Genomic DNA, 21,499 nt, shown 5'->3' on the forward strand with positions numbered 1-21,499 from the left:
GGGTCTTAGGGAGTTCCCTTCACCTGGAGAAGTCAGCAAGGAAAAGCAGAAGCTGAACCAAGACCCTGGCCAGGGACTGGCCCCAGCAACAAGCCTCACCAAGCCCAAGAAACTGTGGTGAGCTGGTGCCTCCCAAAACAAGTAAGTGACTGCGGCAAAGGAAATGCAGAGAGCAACTTCCAGAAGCCAAAGAAAAGTGCAGTGAGCAGGAGGCAAAACAGATGCCCCAGCTCCCCTCCCGCATACAGGCCAGAAGTCCTGAGCCAGCGCAGAGGATCCCTAAGATTAGCACAGAGCGTAGTTTGGGAATCTTCTATTGCCAGAAAGAAAATGAAAAAAATAATAAAAATAAAAATAAAAGCACACAGCAGCCAAAGAATTGGAGAGGAAGCCTCCTGGCACTCACTCCCAGGCCTCCTGCCTCTCAGTGCTCCTGCTCCTGCACCTGACAGCCACAACCAAAATCTGAAAAAGTTAAGGTGATGCAAACAGAGGCAGATTCAGAAGGGAAAGAAACCACAATCTAAAAATGACCGAGGAAGAGACTCAGAGGCTCCAATTTCACTCCATTCAAATACTGTTTTATTGCACACTTAGAAATCATTAATACCAATAATTACCATTTATTAAATGCCACTGTGTGTCCAACCCTGAACTAGAAACTTGATATACATTTTCCAGTTAGATGCTTAGAACAGCCCTGTGACATCAGCACTATGCCCATTTCACAGTCCAGCAGGTGTTAGGTAACTGGCCCAAAGTCTCAGGGCTAATACAGGACAAGACTTCATCTTGCAAGGAAAACAGACAAGTAAAGGCAATCATGGGGTAAACACAGGGAGCACCTAATTTGGATGCATCTCAAAGCCTTGCTTCCCAGAGATGTTTAACAACTAAGCTGAGACCTGCATGACTAAGAGTTTTCCACAGAAAGAAAGGAGGAGGAAGAACAAGTGCAAAGGCCCCAAGACGAAGAGACGATGGCCCCTTGGGGAACGACAATTAATTCTGTAGACTAGAAGTGGCAAAAAGAAGAAGAGCAGGGAAAGTGGGAGAGAGGAAGCTGTGCACTAAAGTCTCCATAGACAAAATGCAGGATGTCTGGGCTCCATTTTCACATATGGACTCCAGTCCTCGCCCCCCCACCAAAAAACCAAGCAAGCATGCAACAAGTTTAGCAAAATGTTCTTTTTTTTTTTTGAGACGGAGTCTCGCTCTGTCGCCCAGGCTGGAGTGCAGCGGTGCGATCTCGGCTCACTGCAAGCCCCGCCTCCCAGGTTCACGCCATTCTCCTGCCTCCGCCTCCCCAGTAGCTGGGACTATAGGCGCCCGCCACTACGCCCGGCTAATTTTTTGTATTTTTTAGTAGAGACAGGGTTTCACCGTGTTAGCCAGGATGGTCTCGATCTCCTGACCTCGTGATCCGCCCACCTTGGCCCAAAATGTTCTTAATGGTTGAAGCTAGGTCATTATTCTCTCACTTTTGTGTACATTTGAAATTTTGCATAATAAAAAGTTTTCATAATAAAAAGGGTTTCTTCCCCCTGCAAAAAGGGGGTTGGAAACAAGCTAGAAGAACAAGTGGTGCTAGACCATGATGACAACAACGGGCCTGCGCTGGGGCTGCTAATGGTCAACAGGTCATGTACGGAGACTCCCCCGGGCCACACACTCGCATGCAGTATTCATGTCACCCTCACTGCTACCCTAAGAGGCAGGACTACGCGTAGCATTTCACAGATGAGGAGACTGAGGCTAGGAAAGCCGGCCAGAGGACTCAGGCTCCCGTGTACTATTACTAGAAAGCCTCCAAGTGCCAGCGAGGGAGCTGGAATTCAACCTGAGAGAGAGGGAGGAAATCACCGAAGAGTGACAAAATCAGATCTCTACATTTTAAAGATCCCTCGAGAGCTGCAGAGTGGAAAACAGATTAGAAAGGGTAGACTACAGGCCAGAAACCAGTGGGGAGGCTGCGGCATTGCCCTGAGCAGGAGACCCAGGGAGAGGCAGCAGCAGTCAAGATGGAGAGGGAAGAGCTGAGAGGCTGTGAAGAGGGGAAATCAATAGATCTGTCAGAGGGTGTGAGGGACAGGCAGAAGCGACGGATGACACCCAGGGATCTGGGCAGGTGGCTGGCTAAGGCACCCCACCACGAGAAGCAGGTTGGTGGTGGGGGTGAGGATTTCAGTTCTGGACTGCTTCAGTCTAAGAGGCCTGTGAGTCTCCAAGGGCAGCTGTCCAGCTGGGCCCTTTGATACATGGGTCTGGATGTCGGGGGAGGGAGCCAGCCTGGTGATGGAGTTAGATGTCATTGTGTGTGGCTGGCAAGTGAAGCCACAGAACAGATGAGATGGCCCAGAGAAGGGAGAGAAGCACTAATAACCTGGCGGCCTTCTCCCAAACCAAACCACCTTGAAGAGAGAAGACAAGAAAACGGAGGCTTCTGTACATGTAATGATATGCTTCCTTCCCACCTCCAATGTGCAATTTTGCATAAGGACAAATGACAGAGATAATTTCCTTTCTACTTAACATTCCTGGAAGAGAAGAGGAAACGTCCTTTGTAGGCTCTGGTTACAATGTACAGAAGGCTCTGGACAAACCACACAAACCTGATCATCCCAGAAAAGGCTGATGGAAGAGAGTCAAGCAGGGTATCAACGTGAGTCCCCATGGCCAGTGGCTCCCACAGGGCAAGTTGACACACGTCCAGCAGCCTCTGCAGCCTCCCTGGGGCCGGCCAGTGAGGCTTCCAAAGAGAGTTCCTACTCTTTTACAGAAAAGAATGAGGGAGTCACAAACCTGATTCCAGGCAACAATAAAGTGACTATTTTCAGAAACCACAACTAATAAGTAGAACATAAAGACATGGAATTGGGCCAAAGCCTTGGGATAGAAACCGTTTAGAATGATAGGGGCATGGCTTGATTTTCAGTAATATTTACCCGTGGTGCGTCACAAGAGGCGAATGCTGTCTGCAGAACCTTTGCAAGGTAATTTTCCATTACAGTCCCTGGGGGCTCTTGCTCCACTCTGGGATATTCTGAGATGCTCTGGAACATACACAAAGGCTGTGTGTACTTCAGAAACATTACTGGACTAGAGCTGAAGAGGCGGAAATACTCTCCATTCCTCGGATTACACTTTTGTTTCCATGACCACAGAAATGCAATGATGACTCCAATGAACCTCTCCAGGGAAGAGCTGGAAGGGACTGAAGAGACCACCCAGCCCAACCCTTCATCCTACCGATGAGGAAGCTGCAACCCAGTGGGGGAAAGCCACTGGCATGAGGCCACATAGCGGGACAGTGGAAGGCCGAGACTGAACAGTGCTCTCTAGAATGCTCCATCCAGAGTTCTCCTGACTGCACACTGCCAGGCACAGCTTCATCGTTCATATTAAAATGAGCAAGAATAAAGGACCGTGGCTGCAAGCGCGCCACACTGGGCACCGGCCTAGGTCCCTCAAATGTGCTCAATGCCTTAGTCCCCACGACAGCCATGGAAGGTGGAAGCTACTCTTATCCACATTGAACTGATAAGGAGGCTGAGGCAAAGACACGTTCTGCCACTCGTCCCAAATTAGAAAGCTGGGAAAAGGGGGATGAGGATTCAAACCCTGTAAAGTCTGACTCCAGAGCCCTGCTGATAACAAGCACCCAGTTTACAACCTGGAGAGAATCCAAAACTTCTAAATTAGCCTTTGTGTTCAGATATTGTCCTAAAGAAACAGGGCTTGCCGAGCGTGGTGGCTTACGCCTGTAATCCCAGCACTTTGGGAGGCCAACGCGGGAGGATGGCTTGAACCTAGGAGTTTGAAACCAGCCTGGGCAACATAGTGAGACCCCCATCTCTACAAAAAATTTAAAAATTAGCTGGGCGTGGGCGTGCATGCTTGTAGTCCCTGCTACTTGGGGGGCTGATGCAGGAAGATCTCTTGAGCCCATAAGGCTGAAGCTGCAGTGAACCATGACTGTGCTACTGCACTCCAGCCTGGGCAACACAGCAAGACCCTGTCTCAAAAAAAGGCTAAAAATCCCAGACTGGCCCACAAGACTTTTCCTACCAGGTAACAGGACTATAAAACAGATCTGATTTCCTAGCTCTTACTGAGTACCAAAGTGAGAAGAGTCCCCTTTGGTGTGCACAAATGTCTGCCTGGGGCAGAACATGCCCTTCTCACCTCCTCTCCATGGTCCTCTCACCGCTCCTGTGGTTTGTCCCCAGGATCCTTGCCTTGCCTTTGCCCCTCGATTCCCACACCCCCCAGCAAACCCCCAATCCCTTACCTCCACCCCCAGGTTCCGTGAGAAAAGAACTGCCCCCCACACTAATTCATATTAATGTGTGAATTGCTGTCTCACTGGAAAAGGTGCTGATTATTCAACAGAATCTCCAATGTGAAGAACTTCAGGATACCAAAGTCAGGTGTGGGAGGCCTGGTGAGGGAGCAGAAGCCACTGGAAGATGGGCCACCACTGCCTGGAACCTGTCCTCAGCATCTTCTTAAGACAATAATAGCAGCCACCGGAGAGTACTGACTGTGCTAGGTTAAGTGCTTTACTTGTATCACCTCATTTCGTCCTCATAATACCTTTCTGAGGTGGGTACAATTATCATTCCCATCTTAGAGAATACAGCACTGAAGCACAGAGGGGTTAGCCTCACAGCTGTCAGGTAACACAGCATGTGAACCACAGTGGTCAGGCTCTGGAGCCTACGCTCTGAACCACTGAGCCACACTGCCACTTGATAAATGAGTACACACGCATACGAGGAACGCACGCCCCATAAATGAGCACACACACGAGAAACAGGCGTCCCACGAACAAGCACACACACATACGTGTAACATGCACCCCATAAATGAGCACACACACATATGAGTAACGCACACCCCATGAACGAGCACACATGCATATGAATAACAGGCGCCTCATAAATGAGCACACACACGAGTAATACACACCCCACAAATAAGTCCATACGCATACGAGTAACACTCACTCCATGAGCACACACACATGCAAGTAACACACACCCCATGAACGAGCACACCAAGCACACAAGTAACCTGCACCCCATGAACCTGCGCCCCATGAACGAGCACACGCATACAAGTAACCCACACCTCATGAACGAACACACACACGAGTAACCCATGCCCCATGAATGAGCACACGTGCATACAAGTAACGCACGTCCATGAACGAGCACACGTGCATACGAGTAATGCACGTCCATGAACGAGCACACGTGCATACGAGTAATGCATGCCCCATAAGTGAGTACACACATACACACACCTCATGAACAAGCACACACACACACACGCATAACACGCGCCCCATGGATGAGCACACACGCATATGAGTAACACACACCCCATAAATGAGTACACAGGCATATGAGTAACATGCAATCCATGAGTACACAGGCACAGAAGTAACGCACGCCCCATAAATGAGCACACACGTGTATATGCAACACGCACCCCGTGAACGAGCACACAGGCACATGCGTAACACATGCCCCATAAATGAGTACACATGCATATGAGTAACACGCACTCCATGAGTACACATGCGTACAAGTAACACATGTTCCATAAATGAGCATATACATGAGTAACATGCATTCCATAAATGAGTGCACACATGTGTACTATCACTATGCCTGCTCATTATAACTACCATTTACCTAGCACGTACTATGTGTGAGTTATCCTAAGACATTTGATGTGCATTATCTCAATCTTCGCTTCAACCCTATGATACAAATACTAGTATTATCCCCATTCTACAGATGAGGAAACTGATACTCAAAAAGATTTTTTTTCCTTGTATCAAGGGTTGTGAGCTCAAGTATAAGCACAGAGCTGGATCAGAACTCAGGTAGTCTTGACTCCAGAACTTACATCTAAGTTTTTATATTTTTGTTATACCTTCCTTGACTTCTGAATCCTACCATGTATCTGGCTGTCCAGGAGACTGGCTGTATTTCACTGTTTTCTCTGGTTGGCTGTTCTTTTCATAATGGCTCCCATGGTATCCAGGGTTTGCAGGTGGGGAGGGAGGAGGAGGGTGTAGGGTTCAAGGCTAACCAGGGCAGTCTACACTGCAGCCAAACCCACTATGCTAGCAAGTTCATTTTGAGTGATGGGGTGCTACAAAGGTTAGATTAAGGTGAAAGAACACCTTTGCTAATAAAAGGACAATCCAGAAGGGTGCTCAATCCTAAAGTCATGATGATTAAACTGTGAGGGGCATTTAAGTGATGTTCTTTCCTATTATATTCTGAATGAATCTGTATTCCCTGAACATGTAGCAGCTATATGGGGAGAAGAATGAGTCAGGGGTAGGCCTGGTGGGAAGGAAAACACGAGTAGAATTCGGTTATAGGTAACTCACAAAGTAGGATAACCCTAAAAGGCTGGTGGAATTGACTCTCCTCTTCCCAGACAGTTTTCACATTGCTGCCAAAATGACAGCTGCCACAGAACACCTGACATCAGGTGCAGCAGCTCAAATTAGCCTGACTCAGGCAACTCCAAAAAACTTCCACCAAGTCCCATTAGAAGGGCACACCAGGTGACAGATGATGTGGATAAAACTGCTACAATCAGCCTTCAAAGAGCTTATCATTGGTTCACCCAATGACCTCACCTTGGCCTTCCAAATGACCCCCAGCCCTGGCCTCCATCATAAGATCTCCAAATTTCCTCCCATCTGCAAGCACCACAACTGGCTTTCTCAGTAATGGCTGAAAATGGAAATGCCCTCATTGTACTTCATGAAAAATACAAGCAAGCAAACCACAAATGGGGTTGTAAATTAAAAATTCAAGAGAAAACGCTTCGATTCATTTATTCTTTCATTCACTCAGTGAATCTTCATTGAATGATTACAGTGTACCAGGCACCTTGCTAGTTGCTGGGGACTCCCAGCAAGGAACAAGATGGACATGGTGCCTCTCCCCTGGGCCTTATAGTTTACCCTTAATAGAGGATAGAGTCCCTAAAGGAAAGGCTCTGTGTTGCAATGTAAAACGATTCCGACCCTGTTAGTTCCATGATGCAAAAACAGAAAAGAGCACCTTCAGAGATAGATGTGAGAGGTGAACTTTGCAGTAACTTAGTCATTAAGCAACTGGATTCTAATAAGAACAGTTCAGGAGGGCAGGAGGGAGGAAATGTCTTCAGACTTTCCAATGGAATATTCTTGGAATAGAAAGTTACTCTTTCTGTAATAAAAAAAAAAAAAAATCAAACGTGAAAAAAAAAAAAAAGGTAGCAGCAGCACCTCGCTCTGGGCCCATTTCCCAAGCCCAGTAAAAAGTGACACTTCTGGGGTCTTTGCAGCTTCAGATGTCGCCAGGGAAAGGCGGACGTCTTAGTCTGCTTTTCCAGGCAAATCTACAAGTAGCCTTCTCCCATAAACAAATGAAAAAAATCAAAGCCAGAAATAAAAGCCTGGTGACAGGATGCCAGAAACTTTGAAAAGGGGACCTTCAGAATAAGTTCAGGTTAACTTTCAGCATCTCTGAACATAATAAGCACTATCAAGTCTACATTGACTATTTTATAGCAAGGACAGCATTGATGCCAATTATTTTTTGCCCTAGTCAAGAGAGCTTGTCATCCTTCTCAGAACAATTATCTATAGGTGCATAATAGTGAAAAGCTAAATTCTTTCCCCAATTCAGTACAGGAAAAGTGCTGCTCACAGCAATTTAACATCATTCCATTAGATGAGATTCATTTTTAAACATGTTATTCTAACAATTATGCCAAGTACCATGTAATTAATATTCCAACTGACTTTACAAAAATTACAAAATCCCCTAAAGAAAATAATGAGTCATTAGGCATGAACGAGACTTTTCTATGGCCAACAGCACATAAAACAGAAAGTTCATCTCATAATATCAAAGCCTTTCTCATATGTCCTTCAATTCTTAGCCAATAGTGCATGGAGCTGACATTGGCAAGTTACCCCAAACTTCACTTAACATATTAACGCACTTACTGGTTTAAACTCTTTGAGGGTAAAATGATGAATGATGAAAGCTTTAGCAATTAAAAAGCTCTTTTCATTCATAGGAAAGGTAAGATAAACACATATAATTAATTGTTTGCGTCTTCCATGTCCCCAGCTAGAAATTAGAGTACTGGCTTATTTCTTGAGGCTACTTTTTGTGTTTATTAAAGAAATGTATATAGGCATCCTCATCCTTGTTCTCCTTCTTCTCTTTCATGGTTTTGTGTATTCTTATAATCTACTTTAAATCCCTTCTAGAAAAAGGTAAGGTATAAATAAGTAATAGTCACATAGGACATTATCTGCTATAACAGAAATGAAAAACATGTTTTCCTTGCCACCCTCCTCTGAATAATGGGCAGTGGCTGCCTAGCGTCAGAACAGAGAGTTACAAGGATTCTAAGCCAATATAGACACAGCCTCAGCAGGAAAGAATGCAATGGTTGATTAGTGATGTCTGCCCTAGAAAGAGCAATAGGTTAAGAATCCATGTACCATGTATTTGCCATCTCTACCCTTTTATAAATCACTAAAAATTAGAAAAATACATACAGTTTCATGAATAAAATATAATGTGAATTGTTTCCAGGATGCAAGTAAATGGGGAAAAAAAATGTTTTCTACAGTTGAAAACCTTAAGCAAAACTGGACTAAAACATCAAGTTTTAGAGGAAAGAACATTGAACCAGGTCAGGAAACCCAAATTCTGGTCTAGCTTGGGGAGCTATAAACAGGTCAGTTTACTGGGCCTCAGTTTGCGCACCTCTAAAATAAGGGGCTGAGTCTCTTAACTGTTCTCTTGTGCTGGTGAAACAACATAGTTCTTTTACAGATGCTTAACCTCAGCAGGCCGGGGACATGGCTACAACCTCGACACCTCCTCACATTGCTCATATGAGATTTATAATCTGGGATAAATGCATACAGATATTTTTAACCTGTAGCATTTCCGGCACAAGAAGTTCCACATACATAACATTTCTTTTCCTTAATACAACCTATTTTCCACTGTGGGGCAAGGGTGGGGGTTGAAGTAGGAACTTCTAATAGTAGAACAATTCAGTGATTAAACTACCTTCATTCAAAAGTTCAGTGTCATCACTTCAATGTAAGACTAGTCATTTCCACGAAGTGTCCCACTCACTCATGGTTTTGAGATCAGCCTGAATCTTCTCACCACTGAATAGCCCTTGTCACTGTAGCCTATTTTGAGAACCTTACCCATGGGATACATCAACATGGCTTCCCTTTCCAAACACCTATCTGTGTAATGCTGGAACAGTCCCACGTCTTGCCTAAAAAACTGCAACAGACATCTGTGATTTCTTCATCTGCCCTGCATCCATCCCTTCTGGGAACTCCTTCTCTCCCAACTCCAAGGAACCCCATTTCTTGTGTTTCAGGTGCTCTGAGCTGAGGATCCCACCCACGGATGCAGTGAATCATCTCAGAGGGCACCTATCAAGTTTGGGCCAGAATCCTTTTTCAGAGCCTGACATGGACACTGGGAGGTCACCAGGTATAAGAACTATGTATATCCACAACTGCCGAGCCATGTTTTTTACCCCTTGGAGAGCATCAGGACAAGAAAGGAAAGCAGTCCTAGAGAGAGCAGGAGAGTGATGTTCCTGCCACACCACCCAAGCACCCTGATCCTCCTGAGTTCAGCCACAGACAAGTAACTCCCTGAACATTTTAGTTCCTTGAACCAATGAAGGTCCCCATGCATTTTTTTTTTTTTTGGCTAAATCTAGACCCAGCTGGGTTTCTGTCACTGCCAGCCCAGAGTTTTGGGGAAAGGCCTTACAGGCTAAATGTATGCATTCAAGGTTCAAGTTCTTTCTTTAGTAACCCATGATAAATCACCTTCCTGAATCACAAATGCAGCTCCCATGGTTCCACTTCAAACCAAAGAATACTAAAACACCCTCAAAGAGAAATTCAAAGAAAAAATTCTGCACACCAGAAAAATTCTCAAGGTTTATCTCTTATCCAAGACCTAAGGGGAAAAACAACCACAGAAAAGAGGAAAATGACGATGGACTACTGGAGGGGGCACAACCCTGCATACAGTTAACCAACCAACAATGCTAACAACAATTATTCAAAGAGGCAGCACAGTATGATAAAAAAGCTTCCAAAATCATTCCTAAAATATATATTCTAGTTCCCTATCAACATAAAAAGCCCATACACACATGCACGCCACACCACATAGCACCCAAACAAAAGGAACTTGTTAGTAAACAAACAAACCATTTCCAGATTCATGAGCCTAATTGTTTCTGTTATTTTTCAACTACAGTTTAGTTTGCCACTTACAGCTGTCCTAGGGTCTCTGCCACAGGCCTGCCTGCCGAAAGAAACCATGAATATCAAACTCTACAGAGCATGTTATGAACAATCTCCCTTAGGTGGCATCTAAGTAATTAGAGAGTCATCTAACAAACAGTATTCTAGTGATGCTCATCCATCTGTGACAGAGGAAAAGACAATACAAGAACATAATGTGCACAGCTAAACATTTAGACACCTCCTGGGGGCCACAGATTCCTCTGCGAACCTGATGAAAGCTAGGAAGCCTTCCTTAGATATACATGCACATACCACAACATACTGCATATAATTTTAAGGGGTTCATAATAGTTGCTCCCTATACCCAGTCTCCAGGTTAAATACACCTGAGTTAGAATTTTTAATATGTAATCACCTGAGCATCATGAATCCCCAAAGACTTCAAAGGACTACAAAATAGGTTACAGAAAAATTCTACAACTTCCAACTCTATAACCCCATGCTGAATCAAGAACATAAAAAGCAATAAAAACTTACTCTTGCTTTCTGCATGTATGGAGTATAAGAAAACTTGGCTTTCCATATATTAGCTCCGTTTATTACATCTCCCTTACCTTGTTTGACCACTTATATGCTTGAAGGAGTTGACTATAGAGAGGAGTTTTGTCCTGCACAGGATCCAGGCTTAACAGCCCACTGTTATGAAGAGGATGGTTTTCAGATGGCTTGCCTACCAGATTGCTCAGACGTTCCAGCTCACTGAAAAGCAAAGAGACAAGGCAAATAAACCTAAGCCCACTTACACTCCAGGGTAAAGCCAGTCCCCAGGATCAAAGACTGCTCTTCAAACCATCCATCAGAAGTCCCTTAAGCAGAAATACTTTTTGAAAGGTTAAAAAATATTTGGGACACTTAAAAAAAAAAAACAAACCCTAAATGAGAGTTTATCTGACTTTAAAACAGAGCTTCTGGTGCCATTCCAAAGAAGGAAAAAAAGGGTAAGGGCACTAGAATCAATAAGACTCCCATAATCAGAAATTAACAACTCAAATTCATCTCTGCAGCGGGGAGGAGACTTTCTGGAATTTTGAAATGTGGTATAACACTGCCTCTCACTAAGAGTTTTCAGACCCATGTGCAGATCATTACACTTGGCAGAACAGCAAGTACCTGAATAAATGATGATTATTTATCATTCACATAGGGATAGATTTGTACATGATGCTTCACAGATGGTAAAACTTAACAAAACAAAGAAGAGATAAAATAAACAAATGGAATGGGAAGACACCACCGAGGGGGCTGTGTCAAACAAACACACTTCAGTGTAGCAGGAAAACCCTCGAGAAGCTTGGGAAAGCGAGCCAACAAGAGCACATTCCAGGAGTACGTTCTGAGGGGCCAGTCCCAAACTGCCAACAAAAGACTCTCTAGGAACAGCTTCTTATGCCACATTCATTTTGGAATCATCAGCCACCTTCTTCTTGGCACTACTGTACAAAGATTTAAGAAGGCAAAAGGATAATGTCAGCACTCTTAAAGTTTCTATTTAAAATGGTGAAGGGTTATAATATCCTGAACATTACAAAGGGAAGTAACTCGGAGAGAAAATGGAAAGAAAACAGAAGATAGGGAAGAATAGCCAGTGCATCCCCTGAAGCAGGGAAAGTATTAACTGGTGCTCGGCGCTGTGCCAGAGAACAGCAAGCGGATGTGGGCGTTGAGGAGGGGTGTGTGATTTATGGCAACTACTTAGGGGGAAAACAAAAAGGCACCCATCATTTGGCCACCTCCTCCTCCTCCTCCTCCATCCTACCTCCTCTTTCCATCTGGTTACTAAGGAGACCAAGTTGAAAAAACAAAAATCCAACCAGTCCAGAAATCAAAGGATGACTAGCTCACCAAATGCTTTCCCCTACTCAGGTCAGTTCTGAGAAGTAAAAGGCAAAAATCCTGAAATTCTAACCTTCCTGGGAAGGACTGACTCTCTTATAAAAGAGAAGGCAAGTTCAGGACCTAAGCAATCAAGAAGTGCCTACTATGTGCCAGGCCCTTTACAAACATCCTCTCAATTAATTCTTACAACACTTACAAAGTATAAGTGAAGAAGGTGCTTTGTAAGGAAGAGGAGGAAAAGTGGAATCCTTAACCCTAAAAGACTACAAATTAAGAAGCAGGGGCGTTAAGCATAAGTAATTAAACTGGTTAAGAGATTAGAGAGTAGGTCTCTACTGCGGAAGGAACTCCCACAGGAGTGGGAGTGAGGGCTGATCAGGTGGTTTGGGAGAGGGTAGGGGAAAAGGTGAAGATAGCTCAAGGCCTGGCCTGTTCCGTCGTGGTTGCGGGTGGGCGGTGGTGGAACTGATGAAGTCCAAGTTCAGGGCCGGGGAATTGGGGCTAATCAGATCGGGTGCACTTGGGTTTGGAGCCGACTGACCAGGTCCTGTCTGTACTATCACTACATTCGGATCAGACGTGATGGGGCACAGAGGGCCTACAGGTGAGAAACCTGCCAAGCTCAGAGAAGTGGAAGTTCATGGGAAAAGCATGCCTCCTTGTCAGGAATGGAACCGCCACAGAAGAGGTCGAGGATGGCGGGAGACAAACAGGACCAGGAGGCCAGGAGAAGCGAGACGAGAAAGCGGGGATGGTGTTAAGGTGTCCCTGAGGGGCAGGCAGAGGCTTGGAGAACACGAAGAGAAAGAACAGGGACCAAGGGAAATGGAGAACAGCCCCTGCCTGGGAAGACTCGAGCGACGTAGGGGCAGGGTCGGAGCGGGGCCGGTCCCCGACCCCGGCCCCTTCAGCCGGTACCTACTTGAGGTCCCGGTTGACCGAATGTAAGTTGTCCTGGAAGTGCGCAATAAAGGCCTTCTCCCGGCCCTCCAGCGTCTCCTTGTTCCGCATCCCATCCTTCAGGCAGTCGAACACCCTGCTCACGCTGGAGCGCAGCGCCTGGATGGCACTAATGGCCTGAGAAAAGGCCTCCAGGTTCACACTGACATTTATCACGTCCGCCATGTTGCCGCCGCCACAGCAGCTCTCCAAAGCCGGCTTCGCCAGCAAAAAGCCGCGCTCGCTGATGACGTATCTCCGAAGACCTCTGGGAAATGCAGTTCGCGCGGGGCTACCCAGAAAGCACTTTCGAAAAAGGGTTTCCCCTTGAGCTAAACTAATGCGTGGGCAGGAAAGTGATTTTTCTCAACTTGGGGAAGTCAGGTTGCACTCTCGGTTTGCTTAATGGTGACAAAGAAATACAGAAAGTTCCCGCATTTCCCCAAACTTGCACTCTGGGGAATCATAGGGAAAAGAATTGCTCAGAGCAATAGTGTGAAAAGGAAAGGAGCATAGCCCATTCAATAAAATGAGTCCATATTCATAAATAAAGCGGGGAGAAGGAAAGTTTCTTCTTTCCAATAGAATGCCAACTCATAAATGCAGAAAGAGTGATAGAATTAGAAAATTGCCATTTGACAACCATTGGAATAATTGATTCAGATAGAAATCGATGGATGCTAAAACTAGTGGGTGAAAGTGTCAGAAAAATAACAGGTTTTTTAGGTAATCTCAAAGTATCGTCCCCCAAGATGCTTATTAATTAAGAAGAGGAAAATAATGACCCAGAGATTCCACTTCTGGGCATATACCCAAAAGAAACGAAAGCAGGGACTCAATACTTGTACACATGTTCATAACAGCATTATTCACCAAATAGCCAAAAGGCAGGGGCAACCCAAGTGTCCATAAACTGATGAATAAACAAAGTGTGATACTGGCATACAACGAAATATTCTTCAGGCTTAAGCAAGAAAATTCTGACATATGCTACCTGGAGGAAACTTGCAGACATTATGCTAAGTGAAATAAGCCAGTCACAAAAAGACAAAATTCTGTGTGACTCCACTTATACGAGGTGCTTAGAGTAGTCAAAATGTTAGAGACAGAAAGAATGGTGGCTGGTTTACAGTGAAGCACACACCTCTGAAAATAACATAAATAGCATAGAGGTTGTGGAAGAAAGAGAAGGTTTGGGATTTAAATAAAACCAACAAAATGCCAAATCTGGCTTTATGGAAAGATTCAATGTCTCTTTGTCCTGTTGGCTATAGACAGGTTTCTGAGAATTTATTATCTGTTTACTAAAGGGAGCCTGCCCAAGTACTCCTGTTCTTTCCTTAGAGGAGCTGGGGTTGTATGGCTTGGAGCAGAGAAGAGGAGAGCAGGAGGTAGATCACGATTGTGACCTCTGACTCACCTTCATGTCAGCCCGAGACAAGAGTCCTCCTTGGTTAACTAGTGGCAATAACAATAACCAGCTATAGGAAGGCTGTAGAGAGGAAGATTTCAGCATAATATTGCAAAGGGCCATATTTAAGTCTGTACTTAAAGAGTACAGACTTGGAAAAGTTCTACAGCTGGATGGTGGTGATGGCTGTACAACAACGTGATTGTACTTAATGCCACAGAACTGGACACTTAAAAACAGTGAAAATGGTTGATTTTATATTATGCAAATTTTACCAAAAATTTAAAACAATTCATTAATGTAAAAATAAGGGGGGATGGATAGTGACTTAATAGTGACTTCACAGTGGAGAAACATGGCAGACACCAGCTTAACCAAAAGGCCAAGGTCAACATCACCAGTGACAGGACATGTTGTGCACCTCCTGCAATGCACTGGAAAGAGCACAACATGACCTCCATGATGTTCTTGCCAGCAGTGCATAACCTGAATCTAATCAGGACATCAATAGAACTCAAACTGAAAAATGTGACAAAATAACTGACTGACCTACACTTTTTCAAGAAATATCTGTGTCAGGCCAGACATGGTGGCTCACGCCTGTAATCTCAGCACTTTGGGAGGCCAAGGTGGGTGGACCATTTGAAGTCAAGAGTTCGAGACCAGCCTGGCCAACATGGTGAAACTCCGTCTCTACTAAAAAGACAAAAAATTAACTGGGCATGGTAGTGGGCGCCTGCAATCCCAGCTACTTGGGAGGCTGAGGAAGGAAAATTGCTTGAACCTGGGAGGTGGAGGTTGCAGTGAGCCAAGATTGCATCCTTGCACTCCAGCCTGGGCGACAAGAGCAAGACTCAGTCTCAAAAAACAAAAAATTATATATATATATATATATATATATATATATTTATATATATATATATCTGTGTCATGAAAGACACGAAGTTGAGAAATTCTTCCAGATTAAAGGAAACCAAAGAGCTGTGACAACTGAGGGCAATGTGTGAGCTAGGATCTTCTTTTGCTGATATGATTGGGACAATTGGTGAAATCAGAGTAAGATCTGTGGATGAGTTAACAGTATTTTATCAGTGATTGTATTGGTCTGTTCTTTAACTGCTATAAAGAAATACCTGAGACTAGGTAATTTATAAAGAAAAGAGGTTTAACTGGCTTATGTTTCTGCACGCTGTGCAGGTACCATGACTGGAGAGGCCCCAGGAGGCTTTCAATTATGGCAGAAGGTGACACAAAGCAGGCGCATCTTACATGGCTGAAGCGTGAACGAGGAGGAGGTGCCACACACTTTTAAACAACCAGATCTCGTGAGAACTCACTCACTATCACGAGAACAGCAAGGGGGAAATCCACCTCCATGATCCATCCGCCTCCATGATCCAATCACTTCCCATCAGGCCCCTCCTCCAACACTGGGGACTACAATTTCACATGAGATTTGGGTGGGACATAGAGCCAAACCATATCATTGATAATTTCATGATTTTGTTCATTGTACTGTGGTTATGGAAGAGGATGTCTTTGTTTTGGGGGAAATACACCCTGAAGAGAAAAAAGAGCATCATTATGTCTACATGAAAAAGAAAATAAAATGCATATGTTTATTTAGAGAGAGAAGGAGAAAGCAGATGTGGTAAAATGTCAACAGACACGGAATCTGGGTGAAGGGTATACAGGAATACTCTGTATTATTCTTGCAAGTATGAAATTATGTCAAAATAAGTTTGTTTTTGTTTTTTTAGAGACGGAGTCTCACTCTTTCGCCCAGGCCGGACTGCGGTGGCGTTATCTCAGCTCACTGCAAGCTCCGCCTCCCGGGTTCATGCTATTCTCCTGCCTCAGCCTCCCGAGTAGCTGGGACTACAGGCGCCCACCACCGCGCCCGGCTAATTTTTTGTATTTTTAGTAGAGACGGGGTTTCACCGTGTTAGCCAGGATGTTCTCGATCTCCTGACCTTGTGATCCGCCCACCTCGGCCTCCCAAAGTGCTGGGATTACAGGCGTGAGTCACCGCGGCCGACCAATAAGTTGTTTTAAATGGCCATCCAGGCCAGGCGGGGTGGCTCACGCCTGTAATCCCAGCACTTTGGGAGGCCGAGGCGGGAGGATCACCTGAAGTCGGGAGTTTGAGACCAGCCTGACCAACATGGAAAACCCTGTCTCTACTAAAAATACAAAATCAGCCGGGCGTGGTGGCATATGCCTGTAATCCCAGCTAGTCGGAAGGCTGAGGCAGGAGAATCGCTTGAACCCTGGAGGCGGAGGTTGCGGTGAGCCGAGATCACGTCATTGCACTCCAACCTGGGCAACAAGAGTGAAACTCCGTCTCAAAATGAATAAATAAATAAATAAAAAGGCCATCCTGAAGAGGCAGGGAAAGCCTAAACCACCGTCTAGACGGTAAGAAAAACCTTCAGTTCAGCCAGGCTGTGCTGACAAGGATTTTGAAATTGGGTAGTTCACCTCAGTTCCACCTCCTTAATAATTCCCCATTTCCGGGCCAAGTGCGGTGGCCCTCGCTTGTAATCCCAGCACTTTGGGAGGCCGAGGGGAGCGGATCACTTGAGGTCAGGAGTTCGAGACCAGCCTGGCCAACATGGTGAAACCCCGTCTCTACTAAAACATACAAAACTTAGCCGGACGTGCGCAAAACTTAGTCTGGTGTGGTGGCACGTGCCTGTAATCCCAGCTACTCGGAAGGCTGAGGCAGGAGAATTGCTTGAACCCAGGAGGTGGAGGTTGCAGTGAGCCGAGATGGTGCCACTACACTCCAGTCTGGGTGACAGAGCGAGACTCTGTCTCAAAAAAATTCCCCACTTCCTCCCGACCTGACCGCACCACCTCGTTTCAAATCCTCTAGTTCTGGAAACACAAAGATGAATTCTGCTGAGAAATTGGACCCTGACAAACCAACTATTAAACACTATTTAAATTAATTGTCTCTTGCAAGAAAGCTGTTTTGTCTTGAGATTATACAGTTCCATTTCCTGACGTCTAGCCCACATTTACGGTCTGGTCATTTCTAGCTTTTCTTAAGGGAAGGGATGAAGATAACAGGAAACTTCTAGCTGTGGAGCTTTAACAAGTTATTGAACCTCCCTGAATCTGTTTCCTTGTCTGTAAAACAGACTGGTAATAATACCTATCTTCATAAAATAGCTGTGAGGTTTAATAACACCTTGCAGGTGAAGCTTTTGAAATAATGCTTGTTAGATAATAAACACTCAGAAAAGCATAGCTGTTAGGAGAAGGTGTCTGTGAATTACCCTTCTCATCCCCCTGAGAATTCTTTACATAGACTCAAGCAAGGATTAGCGATGGGATTATTAGTTCAAATTATCTCTAATGACATGACCTCGTTGCTAATAGCTTGTCAATGAATTTTATCCCATAATTCACTATATTTGGTGGGTTTTTTTTTTTTTTTGAGATGAGTCTTGCTCTGCTGCCCAGGCTGGAGTACAGTGGCGCAATCTCAGCTCACTGCAACGTCCGCCTCCCAGGTTCAAGCAATTCTCCTGCTCAGCCTCCCAGGTAGCTAGGATTACAGGGGCACGCCACCATGCCCTGCTAGTTTTTGTATTTTTAGTAGAGATGGGATTTCATCATGTTGGCCAGGCTTGTCTCCAACTCCCAGCCTCAGGTGATCCGCCCGCCTCTGCCTCCCAAAGTGCTGGGATTACAGTCGTGAGCCACCACCCCTGGCCTTGGTGGCCTTTTTATCACCTTTGGAATGTAAGGGTAAGGCTTTTCCCTAAGGTTTTGGTAGAAAGTATTTTTTAACTTTACAAAAGTAAAGGAAGTAAAAGTAAAGAGAAATATCTTTGTTCATTGGCTTGTTTTGGTTTTGGCTTTGGTTTGTTCGTTCTTTCTAGGAAAAGAGTAGAGGAGGCAAATTCTATTATCATAGTTACTTACCTTTTGGGGGTTCCTGAAAGATTAGAAAATGTGACTCATGTGGTATATTTTGTCCCCAGGAAAAAAAAAGTACCAATCGATTTCTACCCTCACCCACATATGCCCATAAACATGAGATTTTACGTACAATTTCAGGGGGTTCATAGCACCACCCTCCCAAGCCCAAACATGAACCTCTCATTAAGGATCGTACTCTAGCACAAACACCGTTGGGTGTCCAATGCCTGGGACTCAATAAGCACTCAGTATAAGTTGGTGGAAGCAATTAATTAATGCAATATGTTATATTTGCTTTCTTGGATCCTCTCTCCAAATTATTCCATCTCTTTTTGTTGCAGATCCCATCTCTGCCTCATGCTTAGTCTCACACATACAATAAGATTTTTCTTTGTCTCACCCTCTGATTCAGTGGTTTAGACTCTGATTGGTGCAAAAAAGTACAAATAGACTTTGCTCCCACAGCCATTAGTTTTCAGGATTTCTCTGTGGCTCCCCTCCTCTGGGAAACTCAGAAATTGATCAGTGGAAATACACATTTCCCCTGAACATAGTAAGGAGTCTTTTATCACAGAAAACTTTTCATTTTGGAAAGGAATGGACAGAGTTTCTCTAAGGAGTTGTAAATTCTTGGGAATGTTGGCACTTACATGCCTGCATCTGTGTGTGTTTGTGGGATACAAATTACTTTAAAGGAGTTCATTTTGAGCAATATCAGATTTTAATTATTATGATCTTATGTTTGGGTGAAAGGCAGCGCCCTGCTGTTAATATCTTCCAAAATGAACAAGCCATTAGCTTGGTGCTATTAGCTCAGGAGTATTAGAATGAGCAATCAGAATTAAAGTTGTCAGTATTTAATTAAAATATGCTGCAACTCCCATCATATTCAGAGAGCATGTGGTTTAAGCATTCAGACTGAGAAGGCACCCTCATTAATTAATAATTATTAAGGATTCGCTAGGTGCAGAGCAATGCATTCGACGGTTGGAATGTCACCAGAGAGATTTAAAATCAAATCTGCCTCAGATAAGCCACAATGTAACTAAGCCACATGTCGTAATCAGTGTGGCATAACACTTAAGACCTTGCAGGTTGCTCTGATGATTAAATTAAGGAAGCATCCAGTTCTGGGGACATAGTAGGCATTCGTTTTAGTCACTCAACAAATATATATTGAATGTGCCCAACATTTTTCTAAACCTCCGGGGAGTCAATGGTACAGCCCAATAAATATCACCGAAAATATCTGAAGTGGGTTTTGTGTTCTTCCATGTTTACCTGGTTAAGGCTCAGAACAACCATCATTTTTAAATTGCTTAGAATCAGGTTTATTATAGCTAATCTAAAACAAGTATGGTAAAGAATTCTCTTTTAGTCCTTTCTGAACTTTTCCTCTTATTTCCTTCCTATGATGATTTTGACACGATGCTGATGCTGACGATGATTACCATGAGGACAATGACCCACATGATCCCAGGGACAAAGCGGACCCTGGAGGTCAGGAAATCTTCGTAGACTAGGGCCTGTGGCCCCACTGGTATCTCTCAGATGCATAAGTTAACACTTCCAGGCCTCAGTTCTTGCAGCTAGAGAGTAAGAAAGCGAATCCCCTCTGGGGCTAACAATCCAAGGGTGGGTGATTCAGAGGAACTTGTTCAAGAAGGAGGACAGGGAGGGAATCCTTAACTGTCAACCCTGATCATAACCACCATGCCAGGATTCCTGCATTCCTGATTCATTCATTTATTAGGGAGTATCCACCCAATAAAAGGATTAAATAAAGATCCAGGTAGAACGTGTTCCTGTTCTCATGCACCTGCCCACAGCTTGGTAGGGTAGGCAGACATGATCAGAACATGAAACACAGTGAGTTTCAAGTGCAAGGTAAGAGACATATGTGGAGAATTGTGGAGTCCCTAGAGAGTATGGTTAGAGCATCCTCCTGGAGTGGGGAGGCTTGAGCCATACCTGCCAAGGTACATAGGGGCTGACCAGGTGAAGTGGGGGTAGAGGTAAGAGAGGACCATCCAGCCAGTGCAAAGTCTCCAGAGTCAGAAGCCGCATAGAGTGTGGAGGGGCGGAGCCTGCAGCAAGAAGCCAGAAAGGCCTTGGATGGCATTTAATAAATAAATGGAATAACTGTCATGTATCCTGAGCTTCCCGCTGTACGTAGGGGCGGGGCAAGTGCAATAGATGGTTAAAGCAGCGGGTGTCACGTGATCGGATCTCTTTTTGCAAGTCCGCTGTCTAGCTGTGGAGAAAGTGGGCAGATGTGCCCAAGCTCAGAAGCAGAGAGATCAGAAAGGCAGGGAAGACCTCCACCTGCAGAACAGCCAATGAAGGACACACAGGAGCCATACTCTTCCCATCACAGGAAGCCAGGAGGTATTTTAAATATTTTAGTAAATTATTGATTGCCCATTTGGATGCTCACTTAATCAACCACTGGGCATGTTGTTAGGGCCCTCCACTCTCTGCCATGTTCATACGTAATTAAGTACAAGACATCTCAGGAACGGACCCTTTTACCAACACATTAGGCCAAATCAAAGTGGAACGAAACGCGCGTTGTTTGTGCAGCCTCAACCGCAGCCCATTTGAGGGAGGAATTGCCTTCTAATTCTATTACTGAGTTATGTGGATGGTGCATTTTAATCAAGAGGGTCAGTGGTCTGCCAGCATCAGAAGCTACTAAACCTGGAGTCCTCACCCAGCACCTGGGTGCAAAGGGCAAATGCCTAGCTTCCAGGGCCCCAGGGAAGGCCAGGGCACATGGGGAAGCAGCAGCTCTAGGATTTTTGTCTCAGGAGCTCCCATTCAGCTCCCCCTACCCCTCCCAACACCCTCTCTAGCTTTCCCTCCCCCAGCTCTCCGTAAGACAACAAAGGGAGCGCGTGAGATTCCAGACAAGGCAACAGTCCATTCACCTTGAAGCAAGAGGCTTATTTTTCTTAATGAGTTGCTTTCTATTTTCCTGATTA

The 21,499-nt window shown here is 44.8% G+C and overlaps 1 protein-coding gene across 2 annotated transcripts in view; it reads right to left on the reverse strand.

Annotated features, from left to right (window-relative positions):
* The window catches only part of MED27 (mediator complex subunit 27), a 222,830-nt gene extending 209,416 nt beyond the window's left edge, over window positions 1-13,414 (reverse strand). Inside the window, exons 1-2 of one of the 2 annotated variants that reach the window (XM_054501481.2) lie at window positions 13,155-13,414; window positions 10,951-11,095 (exon numbers count right to left, since the gene is read on the reverse strand). In XM_054501481.2, coding sequence (XP_054357456.1) covers window positions 10,951-11,095; window positions 13,155-13,357 — 348 coding nt within the window. In that variant the 5' untranslated portion in view covers window positions 13,358-13,414. The remainder of the gene's footprint in view (window positions 1-10,950; window positions 11,096-13,154) is intronic. The other variant, XM_054501482.2, reaches the window with a different exon arrangement.
* Window positions 13,415-21,499: the final 8,085 nt, after the last annotated feature.

This window comes from Pongo pygmaeus, chromosome 13, assembly GCF_028885625.2.
Source record: "Pongo pygmaeus isolate AG05252 chromosome 13, NHGRI_mPonPyg2-v2.0_pri, whole genome shotgun sequence".
Classification (NCBI taxonomy): Eukaryota; Metazoa; Chordata; class Mammalia; order Primates; family Hominidae; genus Pongo; species Pongo pygmaeus.